The following is a 19,536-nucleotide window of genomic DNA, read 5'->3' as shown; positions in this document are numbered from 1 at the left end:
ATTTAAAATGGTACTACAGTGAACTGCTGCAGATACGATTTTCCAATGAATCTAAACCGCTAGCTAAAGTTAGAGAAAGTGTGTTCCTTAATTCATTAAAGTATACAACCACCCACCCAAAGCTGTGTTAGTTTGAGGAATTTCTACAGAAGTATATTATAAATTTGTATAGTACCTCAAGAATTCTCTTCAAGGAGTCCACATAGTTCTTCTCACTTTCTACTATTGAACCAAGAATATACCTTCTCACAACCTAAAAAATAGCACCATAGTTATTAGGATAGTTAAATGTTCTTTGCTCCTGCTAACAAATAGCTTTATAAGTATTCACACATCCAACAAACTCCCCTATAAGGATTTTCAGGAAAGAACACACCATACACACTCAAACATTCACAAACACTCGGGCATGACAATTTATTAAAATGGTTCTAAACTCTAAAGGTTTTTTTCCTTAACATATTCTATGCATTATGTTAAAAAAAGTCATAGACTCCTGCTGCTGTCAATCAAATCCTGTGAAGAGGGAGTGGAGGGCGGGGCTAAGCCTTCCTGTGTGTGTCTATGGACACACACAGCTTGGCTCAGGAGCACGCCCACACATGTGCCCCCATAACACATGACTTGCTATGGGGGAAATTGCAGGAGAGGAGGAGTGCAAAGAGCCAGCAGGAGATTTCAGAAGAGGAGGTAAGGGACTGCTCTGTACAATACCATTGCACAGAGCAGGTAAGAAAAAACCTCTTTTTTATTTTAATTACAAAAACAAAGAAGGTTTACAATCATTTTCTCCAGGCAAGAAGGAATGTGTAGATATAACAGTGGTACAGCCTTACTGCTGTGATAATAATGATTGGGTTATGTGATATTAAACAAAACAAATGCAATGCTGTTGCTTAGAATGGAATTTACTTTTTTTTTCTACACACATACTAAAATATGCATTTTTTGGCATTAAGAATACTTGTAACCTCCGAAACATTGTTTATTTTCTGAAGTCAAATTATATTTTAACAACTGTTTATCAAAGCTATATTTTCAGTGAAAGACACACTAAAGTGTGTCTTTAACCTCCCTGGCAGTTTTCCTGAGTGTGGCTCAGGGTTAAATTTCAGTACCATTAGCGATAACCCCGAATCACACTCAGGATTGCATTGCAGGATCATGGTACAGTGTACTTACCTTGTCCCCAGGATCCTGTTATGTCCCCCTGCTGTGTCCTCAGCCCAAACCTCTGTGTGCCAGGCTCCATTCCCTGCAAGCGTCGCGACTCACGCAGGCAGAGCCCGGCAGCAAATTCAAAGAATAGAAAATTCATAACATATACAGTACACTGTAATGTTACAGATTACATTACTGTATGAAATCATTTCACATCCCTTTTGTCCCTAGTGCTTTGTCCAGTGCCCTGCATGCAGTTTTATATTATATATACTGTTCTTTCTGCCTGGAAACTTGAGATTGTCCATGGCAACCAAAAAGTGTCCCTTTACGTCAAAAGTGGTTTTAGACCAGCTAAAAAACAGCGATAGTAAATTAGAACACTTGCAGAATTTAGCGATAGTGAATCTTGGGGAAATTCATTTTATTATTATTATATTATTATTTTTTTTATAATTATTTATAATTATTTATTATATTATAATTTATGATTTTGTGTTTCAAACTTTATCATACCCGGGATGTCTACTAAACTCTTATTTGGACAGATTTAAGTGTGTTATTGCTAAGAATTACATGCCTACAATATAAAACGCCAAATTTCTATACAAAATAATTGTACCGCTTTGAGACACAAAAGGTTGACATAATCATACCGCCAGGGTGGCTACATCTTAGCCTGTGGAGAGCCAGGAAACCACGGGGGTAGGAAGAGGTGCAGCTTTTACTATAGACGTGATCACGCAGCTTACAGCTTAGACTAGAATCTGCTCATAAAATCTAAAACTATGGCAGCCATGACATTGCTGTATTCCTTTCAAAACAATTACATGTCATACACATCGTTGGCAGTGAAAGAGTTAAACTGCAGCATAATTAAAGTGCATCTAAAGCCAAAACTTTTTTTTTTTTTAGTTCTGAATAAAGTAGGAAAGGATACAAACTAGTACTGTCCTCACTGGGGGATATTTCCTCTGTATTAGTCCACATAGGCATTTTATCAGGACTGAAAGTGAGGGAAAATACACATTTTTCAGTTGTCACTAGAACAGGAATAAGGGGGAAAATTTTGATAAGATTTCCCCTCACGTCTGGTTGTGCTTATAGGACAGGAAGTTAATGGAAATTTCCCCAATGGGACACAGACAGCTAAAAAACCTTCTTTTCTTTAACTAAGATTAAAAAAACTTGTTTGTTATGCTAGGTACTCACTATCAGTTTTTTTATTCAACCCATCGGGCTGAATGAACAAAAAAAAACTGAGGAGCTTGAGAGGAGCTTGCTGTACTTAATTTATATGTTATTTAATGTTAGTGCAGTGATCCCCATGCCCCCCTGTCCGAACAAACTGGTCATCTGTCGATTGGCAGATGATTTTCAGGCATGCCCCTTTGACAGAAGCAGGACGTTCAGCTGGCTTCTGTTGGACATGCTGCCGCACAAAAGGGCCAGTTTCTGTAAAACCGGTCAATACCGACCGATATTCGACCCGTGTGTACAAGCCTTGACTGTTCCTAATTTTTTTTTTTTTTTTTTCTTTTACATGCCATGTCACTTGAACTAGTTAAACAAATTACTCAACACATAATAGATTAAAGAAACTGTGCCATCGTTTACACACATGCAAGTGGCTGATGAATTCTGGGTGCCAAATTTTAATAATTTATTATTACATTACTACATTTATTAAATAAATGTCATGTCAAGCATTGTCTTGTAAATTAGTTCAAATTCTAATACCTCATTGAAAATACGCTTTAAAACTGCTAACATTTCTATATAAAAAAAAAATCATTGCCTATCCTCTTTATGTCATTTCACAAAAGTGATTCATACAAAAGAGAGCTTTATAACAATATAGCTATTTTCCATTTTACATAACAGTGTAGGGGGAGTCAGCCTGATGATAAGATTTTTCTAGAATGAAACAAGCTGTAACAGTATTACCTCCCACCAGCTCACATTCTTCATTCAAGATGATCACATTTACTGCTATAAGGGCAGAGACAGCATTACGAAGCAATATACTACATGGCCAGCAGACCAGAGGGAGTTATACAATGAAAAACAGCAACATGAGAAGGATCCCTGACATTACACACATGAAAGGACACGGTGTGGGAGATATGTACTGTACATCTAGAGATGAAAACATGATACTGATAAATTCATGAATAAGTTCAATAGCAAAGATCATTATCAGATATATGAGTGTGAAATATGATGGAGAAAGATACAATTACTGTAAACGTGGCTGACAAGGGTTTAACTAGAAACTGCAAAAGGAATGCCTAAACTTTGGCTGGGCCTAATTATTTAAATAGTTGTGTACATCAATCTCAACGCTCATCAGAATAAGGGTTTGATTGGGGCAATTGTTATCTGAGCCAGATTTCTTTTTACATTTTACAAGTAGAATGTTGAAAGCAGTGCAGATCAGGGTACAAAAGGTATAGCAATATAGCAATTTAACAATATTAACAATTAAATAAAGATGTAATGAGCAATGGAGCTTCAAACAGGATTTTATTCCATGTTTTCACCTGACAAAGGGATGCAAGTTGCAATGAACCCTACTTACCTTACTTCCCCTTGGTCTTTCTGCTGGAGTGTGTAGGTCAAGAGTGGGATCATCTATGAGAACCAAAGATGTCTATCCTGATGTCCATCAGGAATATCAGCATCATCCTGCTAAACTAATCACTTTAGCTGTAGTACACTATAAAGTTTTACTCATTCAGCACATAAGCCAAGTGTTTTATTATGAAGCCAAGGAATACAACTAAGAATATATATCAGGGATATGCAATTAGCGGACCTCCAGCTGTTGCAGAACTACAAGTCCCATGAGGCATAGCAAGACTCTGACAGCCACAACCATCACACCCAGAGGCAGAGGCATGATGGGACTTGCAGTTTTGCAACAGCTGGAGGTCCGCTAATTGCATATCCTTGATATATATGTTCCCCTTTACTTTCTTTATAGCAATTTCAAGAATGTCATTTTTACTAACCATACCTGTTCTGGAAAAATCTTTGCGATCCCTGTGGAAGCTGGAAATCACTGTAGTAGGCACTAGTACACCCGTGATCTCTACTTGTTTCCAGGTCTTGTGTCAAGCTTCTGCCCTGGTGCTTGCTGAACACAGGAGGTCACCCTTTTCCATTCAGGAAGCATTTTGCATTTCCTCAATAAAGGCAAAGCATTCTCTGATTGGACAAGATGGAGACTGTAACACCACCCCGCCTCTCCACCTTGTCCAATCATAGAACGTTTTGTATTTTTTCAGAGAATCCAAAGTTTTCCCTGAATGGCACTCATGCTGAACGAACAACCTCCTGTGTTCATAATGTAACAGTGTCAGGTCCTGCAATTGTGAAAATGGAAGTAGAAGTGATAATGAAAACTGGGCACCCCAAAAACTGAATGAGAGGACACAAATCAGTCATTCAATTTTTAGATTAGGAGATAGAGCAGCTGTGACCCCCCTTTCAGGCCATATACCTGTTGCTATAATTCCAAGAGTTCATCTCCATAGTCATTTAACTTGAGTAAACAGATTGCTAAGAGTCTGGACATTTGAAAAGAACTTCAGAATAGCATAAACTATTCTGCTGAACAGGGATTTTCTAAATCTGTAAATATTCAATTGAATGGTCTAACAGAAGGCCTGGAATAGGCTTGCTTATCATTTCTATGTCTATTAACAATAAACATTTACAGAAGTTATTAGCATTTTCTACAATTTCGGACAATTTCGATGATGTGTAAGCGGCTTAGCAATCAATCTCCTCCAGCAAAAAACACAAGATGCATGAAAATGCATCAAAACCACGCACCAAAAAAATGCATGAACATGCAGCAACACTAGTGTGGAACCTAGCTTCCTTCTCATCAAAACTGGGAAGAAATTGATATAAAAGCAACATGTCTTACATGCAGGGTAAAATTGTGTTGTTGACCCCACATTTTAGCAAAAACAACAGAGAATTGGGATTAACCATCATAAACCTCATTAACAGAAATTAACACAATAAACATCCCAGTTCCACTCCAATAGCAGTCATAAAACCTTCAAGCCCAGGTAAAGTAATCATAGTGCAGGTAACTGTCCTAGCTTATCACTGATCAGAAATAGTTTAGCTGGAGTAGTTAGCAAGTACACAGTTCTAACTCTTTCTGGAGAATCCAAACTTCAGTGTATTCCATATTATTACAACCAGAATAAGGACATATTTACTCGTATCAAGTAATTAACAGCACTTTAAGCTCAAACATCATTGTCGTAGGAGGTACTGGAAGCAGATAAGGCCCAATACTTCTCCTACATGAAATGGGCATCTGATAACCATCATATTTGTATTCATTCAAATGGTAATTTCATGCTGGACAATAATAAACATTTTACCATAAAGCAACAATCACTCTAGGTCTGCTAGCACTTCAATTATGGTTCCATGAGCTGGAACATCTTTGTGCAGGAAGAGGCTGAGAGTGGCAGTGCCGTGTATCAATGAGAGTTTGACCAGCCATTTGTCACACGTTAGTGAAGTTGGCTGTGGTCTGACACCGGGTCTGTTATAGGAGTGACACAGGGTTTGCACTTACACAGAGTAAGGGGCCCCTGTATATCTATTTACAGTGCTGAAAACGGATCTTTTGGTTTTGTCCAGGTCTTACTATTAATGGATTGGATTCAGGAGTTTGGAGACTACGAAGAGTTTTGGGAGGAAAGAAGTCTCCAACCTAGTGTCCAGGTCTTGCAGAAGACCAGCCGGCTGTGTGTGCAGGTGCGCACACCTGAAGCTTGAAGAGAGTACAGGTGTGCCCTGCTTTAGGAGACCATACTCCATTCTGGAGACAGAAGGTTTCTTGTCCAGAGGACTGAGAGAGTCAACACAGCTGGGTAAGGCAGGAGGACGTAAAGCTGAGATGACTAGGCGAGTCCAGAGAGCTGAGAGAATCTAGAGGTCTCAAAGGAGCTTGGGGGGCCAGGAGATCCCCTAACAAGAGGCCTGTGCATGAGTCAGCACAGCAGGGAATTGACTGAAAAGGCTTAGAAAGTCCAGAGAGCAGAGAGCCAGAAAAGCTGGGTAACCTGTGAGAGGAGCACAGAAACACAGAGGTACTGTGTGAGACGGTCTGAGGGAAAAGCCCAAAGGTCAAGGTTTAAGACCTTATCACCTAAGAGAGGAAGCTGTTTTTGATTGTGAAAATACCCTTCTATGGGCAACCGTTTTCATGTAAACTTTGATTTAGTTTAATAAAATTGCTCTAACGAGTCCTAAAATGCCATTCAGACTGGAATGCACCTAAAATTGAACTAAAAAAAAAAACATTTAGATAGAGTGGAAATGGACTAGAACATCGATTAGGTTTCTATTGCTGTCGGTGACTCTATTAGGGGATTCACCATCTCTATTTGTCCTTGTTATTGTTACCATGGAAGGTGAAAGCAAAAGAAAATCCCAAAATTTGGGTTTTCCCCAGAAAAGTAATAGAGGGTAAATGTTCCAATTTATGGTGACCTGGAGGATCCCAAGGGACTCCCTTAACGCATCATTAAAACCAAATGATTGAAAACGCATTAAATGCTATATAACAGTGTGCATGCTCACAAAGCCACTAAACTCCAATTCATTACATCTCCTGAATTTATGGTATACTCACAACTTAAGCAGAACCTAAAAAGCCACCATACCTAAATAAATAGGAGCAAGACTTAGGGGTGACACTGCAGGAGAGACAAAGAACTGAAATATTCGAGCTGTCACATACCTCATCAGTAGCTCTTAAAATGGCTGAAGCAAACTTTAAACTGTTGTCAAGATGATATGTAACACCAATAAAGGCATGTAGGCTTTAGCTAGAAATAGCTTTGTGTTGGAAGGAATGTAACTCTCAAAAACATTTACACATAAATGGTGGAAATGTTCCGGAATACAGATATTGGGGGGGGGGTGGGTAATTAGGAATATCTATAAAATACCAGGAACAAGCTTGCCCATGAAACCATGAATGTGATTGTTTAATAACACACATATTTTAGTGCCATGGTATAGGAGGAGATCATTAATTCCACATTTATTGAATGCAGCAAAAGGACTTATTCAGAAAAACTGGAGTTCACAGGATATTCCTGTGAAAGAATGGTTCACAATAGTAGACTATTTCTGTTTGATGGAGGAATTATTGCACTCACACAAAGATTCTGTTGATATATTTTTGAAACGTGGGGAACATGGTTGAATTTGAAGAGGTCTGAGGCTTATATAGATTTGAGACGTTGATGTTAGGAGAATATTAATGGTGTATGAAGGGGGTAGATTTCTTGTGTGTGTGTGTGCGCTTTTTTTTGTCTACCTTATAGATTGGATTGGATAGGGATGTACAGTATTAGGGGGTTCAGGACATGGAGGGCAGGGGGTGAGAAGGTGAGGAGTACTGGATTGGGAACTGTGTAAACACCACTGAGAGATTGGAATGGGAGAGCCAAAGTGTCATCCAAAGTCTGACGATGGGAATACAGGATCGGTAACCTGCAGCTCCTAAGTAGAAGGCATAGATGCAAACTGCTTATGGTAGGATTGATCTTCTTCTGTCCTTGGCGTGGTCAGTTTAGAACAAAAAGAAAGGGGGACGGGCTACAATTATCAAAAGTACATGTAAACACAGACACACATGTGGAATATCATAACTTGGGGTAAAACTTACTAAGCCCTTGTACACACGGTCGGAAATTTTGTCCGAAACTGGTGTTGCATACACATGGTCGGACAAAGTTGTCGGAAAATCCGATCGTTCGGAACGTTAATAAAACGACAATAGCTTTGCTCTCGTACTTTGATCTGAGCATGCGTGGCACTTTGTCCGACCGGAATTCTCTACAAAGTCCGATCGGATCATGTTGTCGTAAAATTTTATATCCAGCTCTCAAACTTTGTTGGTCGGACATTCCGACGGAAAAAAGTCAGATGGAGCCAACACGCGGTCGGATTATCCGACAACGCGGTCTGATCCGACATTTTCAGTCGGAATGTCTGACAGTGTGTACAAGGGCTAAGAGTTTATATAAAAAATTCTACTTTAGGCCCCGTTAGTGTTATTTCTTCTGTGTCTGCCGTTGCACTGCAATGCACAACAATGAAAATCAAATTATCATCTGTGGTGCCTGTTCACATCTATGCAATATGGTGCAGTGTGATTTTTAAATATATATATCATATCATATATATCTAATCATAGCGCATTTTTGGTCCAATAGACTTCAATGGGAATGTATGAAAAGTGCATGAAAAATGCATGTACGTGCGTTTTTTGGTGTGCTTTTGGCAGGGCTTTTGTGTCTTATGCCGCGTACACACGATCAAATTGTTCGGCAGACTTAGTCCGGCAAACAATCCGCCGGACTTTCTAATGAACGGAATTGGCCACACACAGGCACTCTGAAAGTCCGGCGATTTCTAACACGATGACGTACAGCACGTACAACGGGACTAGAAAAAGGAAGTTCAATAGCCAGTAGCCAATAGCTTCCTTCTAGTACTTGCTTCTGAGCATCCGTCATTCTTAGTTCGCCGGACTAGCACACTGACGAACAGATTGTCCGCTGAAAGCCAAGTCCGGCGGACAAATTTAGAGTCAAAACTACTTTCTAAGTCCGCCGGACTTTACGATGAAAAAGTCCACTGGAGCCCACACACGATCTAATTGTCCGGCGTAATGCGGTCCGGCGGACTAAGTCCACCAGACAATTTCGATGATGTGTACGTGGCATAAGGCCGCGTACACACGGGCGGACTATCCGTCCAACTAAGTTCGTCAGACAATCCGACAGACAGTCCGTCCTACTTTCGACTGAACGGACTTGACCACACACGGATGCACAAACAGTCCGCTGAAAGCTTGCGCGATGACGTGTACAGCACGTACAACGGGACTAGAAATACGACGTCCAATACACTGCAATGCAACCTTTCGCCGTGTAAATCCTTTCCGAGCATGCGCCATACTTAGTCCGTCCAACTTGCCTACTCACGAGCGGACTGTCCGCTGAAACCAAGTTTGGACGGACTGTATTACGGAAATTCCGAAAGACTTAGTCCGCCAGACTGTCCGCTGAAAAAGTCCGCTGAAGCCCACACACGAGCGGATTGTCCGCTGAAACACGTTTCAGCGGACTAAGTTGGACGGACAATCCTCTCGTGTGTACGCGGCCTAACAATCAATCTCCTCCAGCAAAAAAATGCATCAAAACCCCGCACCAAAAAAATGCATGAACATGCAGCAACACTAGTGTGAACCTAGCTTCCTTCTCATCAAAACTGGGAAGAAATTGATATAAAACAATTTTAGCCAACTGTTTCTTAAAAGCCTGTTATGCCATAGTGGGTATACAAATGGCCACTAGATGGCAGGCAGCCTGCAAAAATGACAATAATGTCCTGTCTGATGCAATATATTGTATACCTTTTCCAACCTATTACATACCAAAATGTAGGCCCCAGTATTTTACAATACAGCAAACAGATAATGTGATATATATTACTTTAAAAAAATAAAAATCAAACTGAATTGAATTTCTGGGCTGGTGTCCCTTCATTCTTTTTAGATGGAGCAAAGTGAGCAGCCCCATACTTTTTGCAGCCTCAAGTGATCAACACTGCAACTAATTAGGAAACAGAGGCAAAGTCTGCAATTAAGCACATATCTGTGCATCTGTAGAATCTTCTGCCGTCAACAATTTTGGGTGTCTACTCCCCTGTTGTGGATTCTCTTGCCATTCTCTTTGTTACAAATGAGTCCTGTAGTGACACTGGAGCCAGCAGATGAAACCACTGCATGTAGTAGGTGATGTAGACATCTGACACACCAAGACGTGTGGAATGCTAAGGATTTTGATGGAAGTAATAGCCCTTGAATAGCACAAGATGTGGATAAGTATTAAAGAAAAACTATAATTATCATGCGCCGTAGACAGCGCTGGCTGTCTTCAGGTAAATATATCCTAAACTGTATAGGTTTAGGAGATATTTCTTGGACCTACAGGTAAGCCTTAATCTAGGCTTACCTGTAGGTCAAAGTGATTTGTAAGGGTTTACAACCACTTTAAGTGTCTCCTTTAGCAAGCAATTGTTTTACCAAAGTGTAAGAGTCCCTTCAAAAGTGTAGTATAGCTGTATAGCTATACAAATGCCACACAAACAATACTTTGTTAAAGTAGAACTAAAGGCAAGCTTTTTCTTTTTTTCATTTTGGATAAAGGAGGGTTATAGCCTCTGTCAGGTTTGTTTTGCCATCTGTCTCATTGGGGAAATTCCCCTTCAGGCAAAACAGGAAATTAGAGGAAAGCCCTTCAAAGTAGGCGACTCCCTGGTTGTTGCCAGGATCACTATCACTATAACAATTTCGATCTATACATACAGTGGGGACAGAAAGTATTCAGACCCCTTACATTTTTCACTCTTTGTTATATTACAGCCATTTGCTAAAATCATCGAAGTTCATTTTTTTCCCTCATTAATGTAAAAACAGCACCCCATATTGACAGAAAAACACAGAATTGTTGACATTTTTGCAGATTTATTAAAAAAGAAAAACTGAAATATCACATGGTCCCAAGTATTCAGACCCCGTGCTCAGTATTTAGTATAAGCACCCTTTTGATCGAATACAGCCATGAGTCTTTTTGGGAAATCATGAGTTCCTTTGACCTCATGATTCTCATTTGCTCTGACATGCACTGTGAGCTGTAAGGTCTTATATAGACAGGTGTGTGGCTTTCCTAATCAAGTCCAATCAGTATAATCAAACACAGCTGGACTAAAATGAAGATGTAGAACCATCTCAAGGATGATCAGAAGAAATGGACAGCACCTGAGTTAAATATATGAGTGTCACAGCAAACGGTCTGAATACTTAGGACCATGTGATATTTCAGTTTTTCTTTTTTAACCTCCCTGGCAGTATGATTATTTCAGATTTTAGGTGCTGAAAGCGGTACAATTATTTTGCAAGAAAATTTGGCATTTTATATTGTAGTCCTGTAATTCTTAGGAATAACTCACTTAAATCTGTCCAAACCAGAGTCTAGTAGACATCCCGGGTATGATAAAGTTTGAAAAATGAAATCATAAATTATAATATAATAAATAAGTATAAATAATTATACCAAATAATAATATAATAATAATACATATTATTAAATAATGTAATCAAAAACACTGAAATTTGCTCAGTTGCAGAATTGTCATTACTTTTCAGTATTTGATGACGGATCTCCCCACAAATCGTTGTCGCTCAATTCTGTGAGTGATTCTAATTTATTATCGCTGTTTTCTAGCTGGTCTAAAACCATTTTTGATGTAAAGGGGCAGTTTTGGTTGCTATGGACAATCTCCAGTTTCCAGGCATAAAGAACAGTATTTATATTATAAAACTGCATGCAGGACACTGGGCAGACCACTAGGGACAAAGGGGATGTGAAATAATTACATACAGCAATGTAATTTGTAAGAGTACATTATACTGTGCGTTTCACTTTTTGAATTTGGTGCCGTTCTCCCTCCCCGTGCGTCGCCACGCTCGCAGGGAATGGAGATCGGCTCTGTGATAGACATCGGGGATCCAGGGGAGAAGGTAGGTAAACTCTCCATGCATTCAGTGATGCGGTCCCGAGTCTGGCTCGGGGTTACTGCTTTTGGTATAAAATCCCCCCCCCCCCCCGAGCCAGACTCAGGAATACCGCCGGGGGGTTAATAAATCTGCAAAAATGTCAACAATTCTGTGTTTTTCTGTCAATATGGGGTGCTGCGTGTACATTAACGAAGAAAAAAAATTAGCTTAAACGGTTTTAGCAATTGGCTGCAATATAACAGAGTAAAAATTTAAGGGGGTCTGAATACTTCCGTCCCCACTGTATATATACTATAATATATATGTGTGTGTGTGTGTGTGTGTGTGTGTGTGTGTAGCGGCGACACTTTGGACAAGGTGTCTGCCATGTACAAATTTCTTTTTTTTTTTCTCAGAACAGTAAAGGGGTTCTGAGGGCTGATTATGTAGGTTTAACTTTGGCATCAGTTTGGCTGGGCTGTGCTAGAGTTCTGCCTGGTCATGTGTACAGTTAGGTGCACATGACAGGCCCAGAACCAGGCCTGGTTGGACGTTTAGGTATGAGCGTTCCCCGGAGCCAATCAGTGGGTGTGTCTGGCAACGGTGAGGAGTCTGGGGAAGGGTACTTAAGATGTTGAAGTCAGGTGTTCATGGTTCGTTTGTGAGGCAATAGCTGCCTGTTCCTGGAGCTGGACCAGGGTAGCCCCGCGAGGGGTCCCGGTCACGGGGGCGCGTGTGTGTGCAACATGGTCGGTATGACTAGCCCCATTAGACCCGCATTGGTCTGGGGTAAGTATCCATCTGTTCCTGAGTCTCGGAACTGGCTGGTCCGACGCGCAGTAAATGAGGGAGGATTCAAGGCGTCCGGGTGTTCTCTCAACTTGAAGGTGCACCGCAGCCCGTGTAAGCGATCGGGGAGGACTCTTCGGAGGAGGGCCAACAAGCTGGCATTCCAAGAAGTGCCTGGTTGCTGGGTTGTCAAGGACACTAATGAATTCACACTTTTCCAGTACTGCCAAGGAGACAGAATGTTCCAGGTACTGAGGAGAGGGTTCCTGTTCATTTTCGGTTGAAAGCTTTATTCAAGGTCAAAGACTTTGTAAATTCTGGATCAAAGTGCTGACTGCCATAATCTCTGGCTAGAGATTTGTTCAGCCTTGAAGCGCCCAGCTGCGAGTGGCTACTCTCTGGGTCATATTAGAGACTTTCTGGTGATTAGCAGTTCAAGGTGCCTGAGTTTATTCACCCTTGCCCTCTGTTCCTATACAAGACTGTGTTTGTTGGATGTTACCCCTGCAAATAAAAACCTTTCTAAAGGACTTTTATGGTGTCAGCGTCCAAAGTTGTTGGGTACTAATCCTGGGAACCCCTAGCCAAGCGGAGGTAACCGGTAAGCCCAAAAAGTCAAGGCTGTCCTATCAAGGGTTATGAGACATATATATATATATATATATACACATACACACATATATATATACATACATTATGTGTATCTATCTCTCTATATATATATATATATATATATATATATATATATATATATATATATATATATATATATATATATATACACATACACACACACACATATACACATACATTATGTGTATATATATATATATATATATATATATATATATATATATATATATATATATATATATATATATATATATATATATATATATATATATACACACACATACATACACACACACACACACACACATATATACATACATTATGTGTATCTATATCTATATCTATATATATATATATATATATATATATATATATATATATCTATATCTATATCTATATATATATATATATACACATATACATACACACACACATATATATATATATATATATATATACACACATACACATACACATACACACACACACATACATACATACAATGTATTACAAACACACATACACTCTATGCAAAAGTTTTAGACAGGTACGAAGAAATGCTGTGAAGTAAGAATGCGTTCAAAATTATATATTTTATTCTATTTTTTTATAAATTTTCAAAGTGAGCGAACAGAAGAAAAATCGAAATCAAGTCAATATTTGGCTTCAAACCAGCACCAGTTCTTACAAAGTAAAGGATTATGCAAGATAAGAGTCAAGTGTATTATTAACCTGTTGGGGCCGGCCACACATAAATATGTGGCCTCTCAGCAGATGGGCCTTACACAGAGCGACCCCATATTTATGTGAATTGGTGGAATACAGCTGTCCTGAGAGAGTGCGTCCTGCCCGCTCCAGGCTGAGTTACCAGTGGCTAACAGAAAGCTCACAATTGTGGCTTGTGATTGGGAGCTTTCCGATCATGTGACCGCCAATCACAATGGTCACGTGATCATAAACCCTGCCCTGTCTTCCAGCATCCCAAACCCCTTAAAGGGCCAGCAGACACTGGCTCAAAAGGGTTCACCAATTATACCAAGCAGGTCGCATTTTTTCCAAAAAAGCTGCGTTCGAAAAACTGCTGTGCCAAAATCATGTGACATAAAAAATTGTGAAACCCTTTATTCTCTATGGCCTCTGCTAAAAATACAATTAACATATGTAATGTTTGGGGGTTCTACATTTATTTTAGCAAAAAAAGATTTTTACAGAAGTTCCAAAAATACCTGGTCTTCACACTTGTGTTTCTTTTTTAGACTAAAGTAAGTCTGCAAGAAGCAGAGAAACATCTTTGCCATGAAAAGCTGGGGGGGGGGTATGCGTTTCAACACAAGCCTTGGCAAATGGAGGACAAGCAGGCTATGTTCTCAGCACAGACAGAAAACTGACCACACTGGGACGGATGTTCTCTCATGCCTACTGTGGTCAGGTTGAAAAAGGAAAGCAGGGGGACTGGCAAGATCATCAAGGATTTCACACAAAGGAAGAAATGCAAAGAGAACATGATATTTTTTATACAAGTACATTGTACAACAGACACATATCAGGAAAATAAAATGTTAACAAACACTTGAGAAGAAAACAACCAAAAATATTACCTGCTGCTGACTTAATCCTTCTGGCATCGGAGACATAATAGCTTCTGTATGAACGCAGTCCACATCGATGAACACATTCAAATCTTCATCTTCAAGGCAGGCAGATTTACGATCTAAAAAACACAAAATCAGATATCCACAAGTTATATAAAATACCTTTTTTTTGTTTTGTTTTTTATTAGACATTTCAAGGGATGTAAGGATAACTTGATCAAAGTCATTTAATAGGTCCCCCTCTCCTCTTACACACAATAGACAAAAAGAAAAAGTTGTCAAAACGTTTAAAAGTAAACTGTGTTACTTGTTAATTTCATAATGACAGTAATATTTTTTTTTAACATATATTTATATGCAGATTTTTTTTTTTTTTTTAATTATCTGCATACAATCTTTTTTTACATACATTTACAAAATGAATCCATGAAATTGTGCTGGGGTTTTTAAGTCGGCCATAGATGGTTCAAATCTCGGCCGGTTCAGCAGGGACTGGCTGAGATTTGAACCATGTATGGACAGGATGAATGTACCCAAGCTGATTGATCAACTTGGGTACAACCAGCCTGTCGGATTTTACTTGCGATTATTGATAGAGGCTATTGAAGCCGCTAGCAGTAATCACTGTGTTCACATGGGAGAGATTCCCCCATCAACACTGTCTGTGTTTATGTGGGTATCAAGTGATTTTCTTTCCTGCCACCCATGGTTCCAGGAAAGAAAATCACTCTGTCTATGGCCGGCTTTAGAGTACCACTTGATGGCTTCAAATGATAGATATATAATTCTAATATGCAATATTTCATGATTACATTATTAGCTCATTAAAATATGTATTTTGTCATCTATAATGTAACGTATACCTGTTAGGCATTTTAAATCCTGCTTAAAAATCAAGAACTCTAAGATATCTGGTATTATTATTGTCATCATTGATATTATTATTACCCATTATATCTGCTTTGCTAATCTCCTTGAACTGTTTCATTTTATCACTAGGCCCCAACCACCTCTTGTCCAGTTACAGTAACAGCTGTTTCTGGCTATTATGATAATTACAGACATCCTGTAACAGCTGCTGCTAAAATGGCCATACACATTACAATCTGTATAATCTTTAGATTATAGCAAAAATACATATTATATGGGCCTAAATAAAAAAGCATTTTAATCTGTAATTAAGCAGGCCCTTGAGTTCTATTGCTGTTGTCTAAAGAAAATTGTACAACTTTAACACATTTAGGTCAAATAAGGGCAGAAGTTTTGGTTCAAAATGTATAATGGTTATACTACAAGGGCAAATTACTAACTGCTAACAATATTCTCTCTAAGGCCGCGTACACACGGGCGGACTGTTCGCTCAACTTTGTCCGCTGAACAGTGTTTCAGCGGACAGTCCACCCGTGTGTGGGCTTTCAGCGGACAGTTTCAGCGGACAGTTTGACGGACAAAGTCTTTCGGAAATTCCGAAAAACTGTCCGCTGAAACTTTGTTTGAGCGAACAGTCCGCCCGTGTGTAGGCTACTTTCGAAATGAGCGGACTGTTCCCGCTCGGAGGAAAGTCTGCTCATTTCGAGCGCGTGTGAAGGTAGACGGGGCCCGCGACGGAGACGTCACGGGCTCCGCCGCCTGGAATGGACTTAAAGGGGAACACCAACGCCGAAAAAAATCGGCGTGGGGGTCCCCCCAAAGTCCACAACAGACCCTTGTCCGAGCACGCTACCCGGCCGGCCAGGAAAGCTCGCTCGCCCCCCCCCCCTGAGCCGTACCAGGCCGCGTGCCCTCAACATGGGGGGTGCCTTGGGGAAGGGGGGGCCGCGCGGCCCCCCCACCCCAAAGCACCTTGTCCCCATGTTGATGAGGACAAGGGCCTCTTCCCGACAACCCTGGCCGTTGGTTGTCGGGGTCTGCGGGCGGGGGGCTTATCGGAATCCGGGAGCCCCCTTTAATAAGGGGGCCCCCGGATACCGGCCCCCCACCCTATGTGAATGAGTATGGGGTACAATGTACCCCTACCCATTCACCTGTAAAATAAAAGTACCCAAAAAAAAACACAACACACGAGAAAAAATATTTTATTGCACAGCTCCGGGGGTCTTCCGTCTTCGGGGGTCTTCTCGCCGGACTCCTCCGCTATCTTCGTGTAGCTCTTTTGCTAGCGGAGGAGTCCGGCTTTCTTCCTCCCCGCCGCCGGCCTCTTCTCCAGACTTCGGGGGTCTTGTCCCCCTCTTCGGTTCTTCTGCCGGGCCACCGCGCCTTCTTGTAGCTCTTTTGCAGGCGGTGGCCCGGTCTTCTGTCGCCGCTGTCGCCGTCGCCGCCTTCCGTTCTTCTTCTTCTTCTTGTTCTTCTTCTTCTCCAGGAGATGTTGACACGACGCTCTCTCCGGCCAGAATGCCAGAGCCGCCCTGCGCTGCCACTTATATAGTGACAATGGGGCGGTGTCACATGGTATATGTCACATGGGTTGGTCACATGGGTTGATGTCACATGGTGACCCCGCCCCCTTACGATGTCATAGTCCCCATGTGACATCAACCCATGTGACCAACCCATGTGACATATACCATGTGACACCGCCCCATTGGCACTATATAAGTGGCAGCACAGCGCGGCTCTGGCATTCCGGCCGGAGAGAGCGACGTGTCAACATCTCCTGGAGAAGAAGAAGAACAAGAAGAAGAAGAAGAAGAACGGAAGGCGGCGACAGAAGACCGGGCCACCGCCTCTAAAAGAGCTAGAAGAAGGCGCGGTGGCCCGGCAGAAGAACCGAAGAGGGGGACAAGACCCCCGAAGTCGGAAGAAGAGGCCGGCGGCGGGGAGGAAGAAAGCCGGACTCCTCCGCTAGCAAAAGAGCTACAAGAAGATAGCGGAGGAGTCCGGAGAAGACCCCCGAAGACGGAAGACCCCCGGAGCTGTGCAATAAAATATTTTAACCCTGTGTTGTGTTTTTTTTTGTACTTTTTTTTCACAGGTGAATGGGTAGGGGTACATTGTACCCCATACTCATTCACATAGGGTGGGGGGCCGGTATCCGGGGGCCCCCTTCTTAAAGGGGGCTCCCGGATTCCGATAAGCCCCCCGCCCGCAGACCCCGACAACCAACGGCCAGGGTTGTCGGGAAGAGGCCCTTGTCCTCATCAACATGGGGACAAGGTGCTTTGGGGTGGGGGGGCCGCGCGGCCCCCCCTTCCCCAAGGCACCCCCCATGTTGAGGGCATGCGGCCTGGTACGGCTCAGGGGGGGGCGCGCTCGCTTGCCCCCCCTTTCCTGTCCGGCCGGGTAGCGTGCTCGGACAAGGGTCTGTTGTGGACTTTGGGGGAACCCCCACGCCGATTTTTTTCGGCGTTGGGTGTCCCTTTAAGTCCATTCCAGGCGGCGGTGCCCGCGACGTCTCCTTCGCGGGCCCCGCCTACCTGTACACGCGCTCGAAATGGGCGGACTTGCCTCCGCCTTACGTGGGCGAGTCCGTTCATTTCAAAAGTTGAGCGAACTGTTTGGCAAACAGTTCGCTGAAACAGTCCGCTCAAAAAGTGCCGTGTGTGGGCAAGTCCGCTCATGCAAATTTTGAGCGGACTGTTGCGGCAACTGTTTGACGAACAAAGTTTCAGCGAACAGTCCCCGCGTGTGTACGCGGCCTAAGGACTTGATTCGGACCTAGGCATTTTTAGTGCTTTTTGCATTTTGCAGATTTGTACTACAGAACGTGTTCCATGCGAAAACCATGGAAACAATGGTAAATGAACTGCAGTGCAAATCTGCAAAATGCAAAAAGCACTAAAAATGCCTAGGTGTGAATCCAGCCTAACTGGATTGTTAAGGATAGAAAATCTGATGTGCAAATGATTTCTTCATATGACAAATCATCTAAATGTACCATGCAAAACAAAGGATTTCGTTTTGATGTAGGAACGACCCTTCTTCACAGCGGCCTTTGTTTTTTCAAGCCCATCTTTCGTACCCTCTTTTGCAGCCTTCATAAGCCTCTGCATCTAAAATATAAAGCACATCAAATGTAAAAACAAAATAGTACAACATGAAAGCATTAGGGTGGACTGATCATGCACTTAATGGTAATTGAGAAAGACATGCTACATCACCTTGAGTTCATGTTTATATGTTAAATGTTGGATCTCTACTCCTCCCACTTTGTTTGCCACCAGATCTTTCATTTTTCTCTCGTAGTGTTGTTTTATACGTGTTAAGTCCTGAGAAAGCTATATGAAAAAGATATAGCACGCCTTTGTAAATATCAATGCAAGATATTTAAAATTGTATATATTAAACTACCATTTTGGTCTTTACTACAAATCTACTATTGAAATAAAAATGAAACAAACTTTTAAGTCACTGGGTACAGGCTCAACAATCAATGCATTTAACCATACATGTATTTAGGGCTGCAATGCTATCGAAGTAAACCAGATGGTAAATAATTATGCTCAGCTTCGTAGTCCATTCAAGCATCCTGCTTAAATCCTATGGCAGCAATTCCATAGATACAGTGCCTTGAAAAAGTATTTATACCCCTTGAAATTTTCCACATTTTGACTTGTTACCAGGGCCGGAACTGGCCTATCAAGATAATTCCTGGTAGGCCGCCTGCCCTGGGGCCGCTTTTAGTAGCGGCTACATAGCTCCCCTCTCTCCTCCAGATCACAGCGCTGGCTGGCTCTGTGTTCTCAGCCACGCTGTAACACAGTCACGTCCCCTCAGACCGGCTCGTGTGATAGTAGATAGGATCACACG

At 41.6% G+C, this 19,536-nt stretch overlaps 1 protein-coding gene across 1 annotated transcript in view; it reads right to left on the bottom strand.

Moving 5' to 3' along the window:
• The window catches only part of ARHGEF10 (Rho guanine nucleotide exchange factor 10), a 269,684-nt gene that overhangs the window by 130,340 nt on the left and 119,808 nt on the right, over nt 1-19,536 (bottom strand). The window contains exons 9-12 of the mRNA XM_077487769.1: nt 18,888-19,004; nt 18,665-18,779; nt 14,797-14,909; nt 176-253 (exon numbers count right to left, since the gene is read on the bottom strand). Coding sequence (XP_077343895.1) covers nt 176-253; nt 14,797-14,909; nt 18,665-18,779; nt 18,888-19,004 — 423 coding nt within the window. The remainder of the gene's footprint in view (nt 1-175; nt 254-14,796; nt 14,910-18,664; nt 18,780-18,887; nt 19,005-19,536) is intronic.

Source organism: Lithobates pipiens, unplaced genomic scaffold (assembly GCF_037356315.1).
Source record: "Lithobates pipiens isolate NorthernLeopardFrog02 unplaced genomic scaffold, aLitPip1_a1.2 Scaffold_18, whole genome shotgun sequence".
Lineage (NCBI taxonomy): Eukaryota > Metazoa > Chordata > Amphibia > Anura > Ranidae > Lithobates > Lithobates pipiens.
This window is presented reverse-complemented; position numbering and strand designations above follow the sequence as displayed.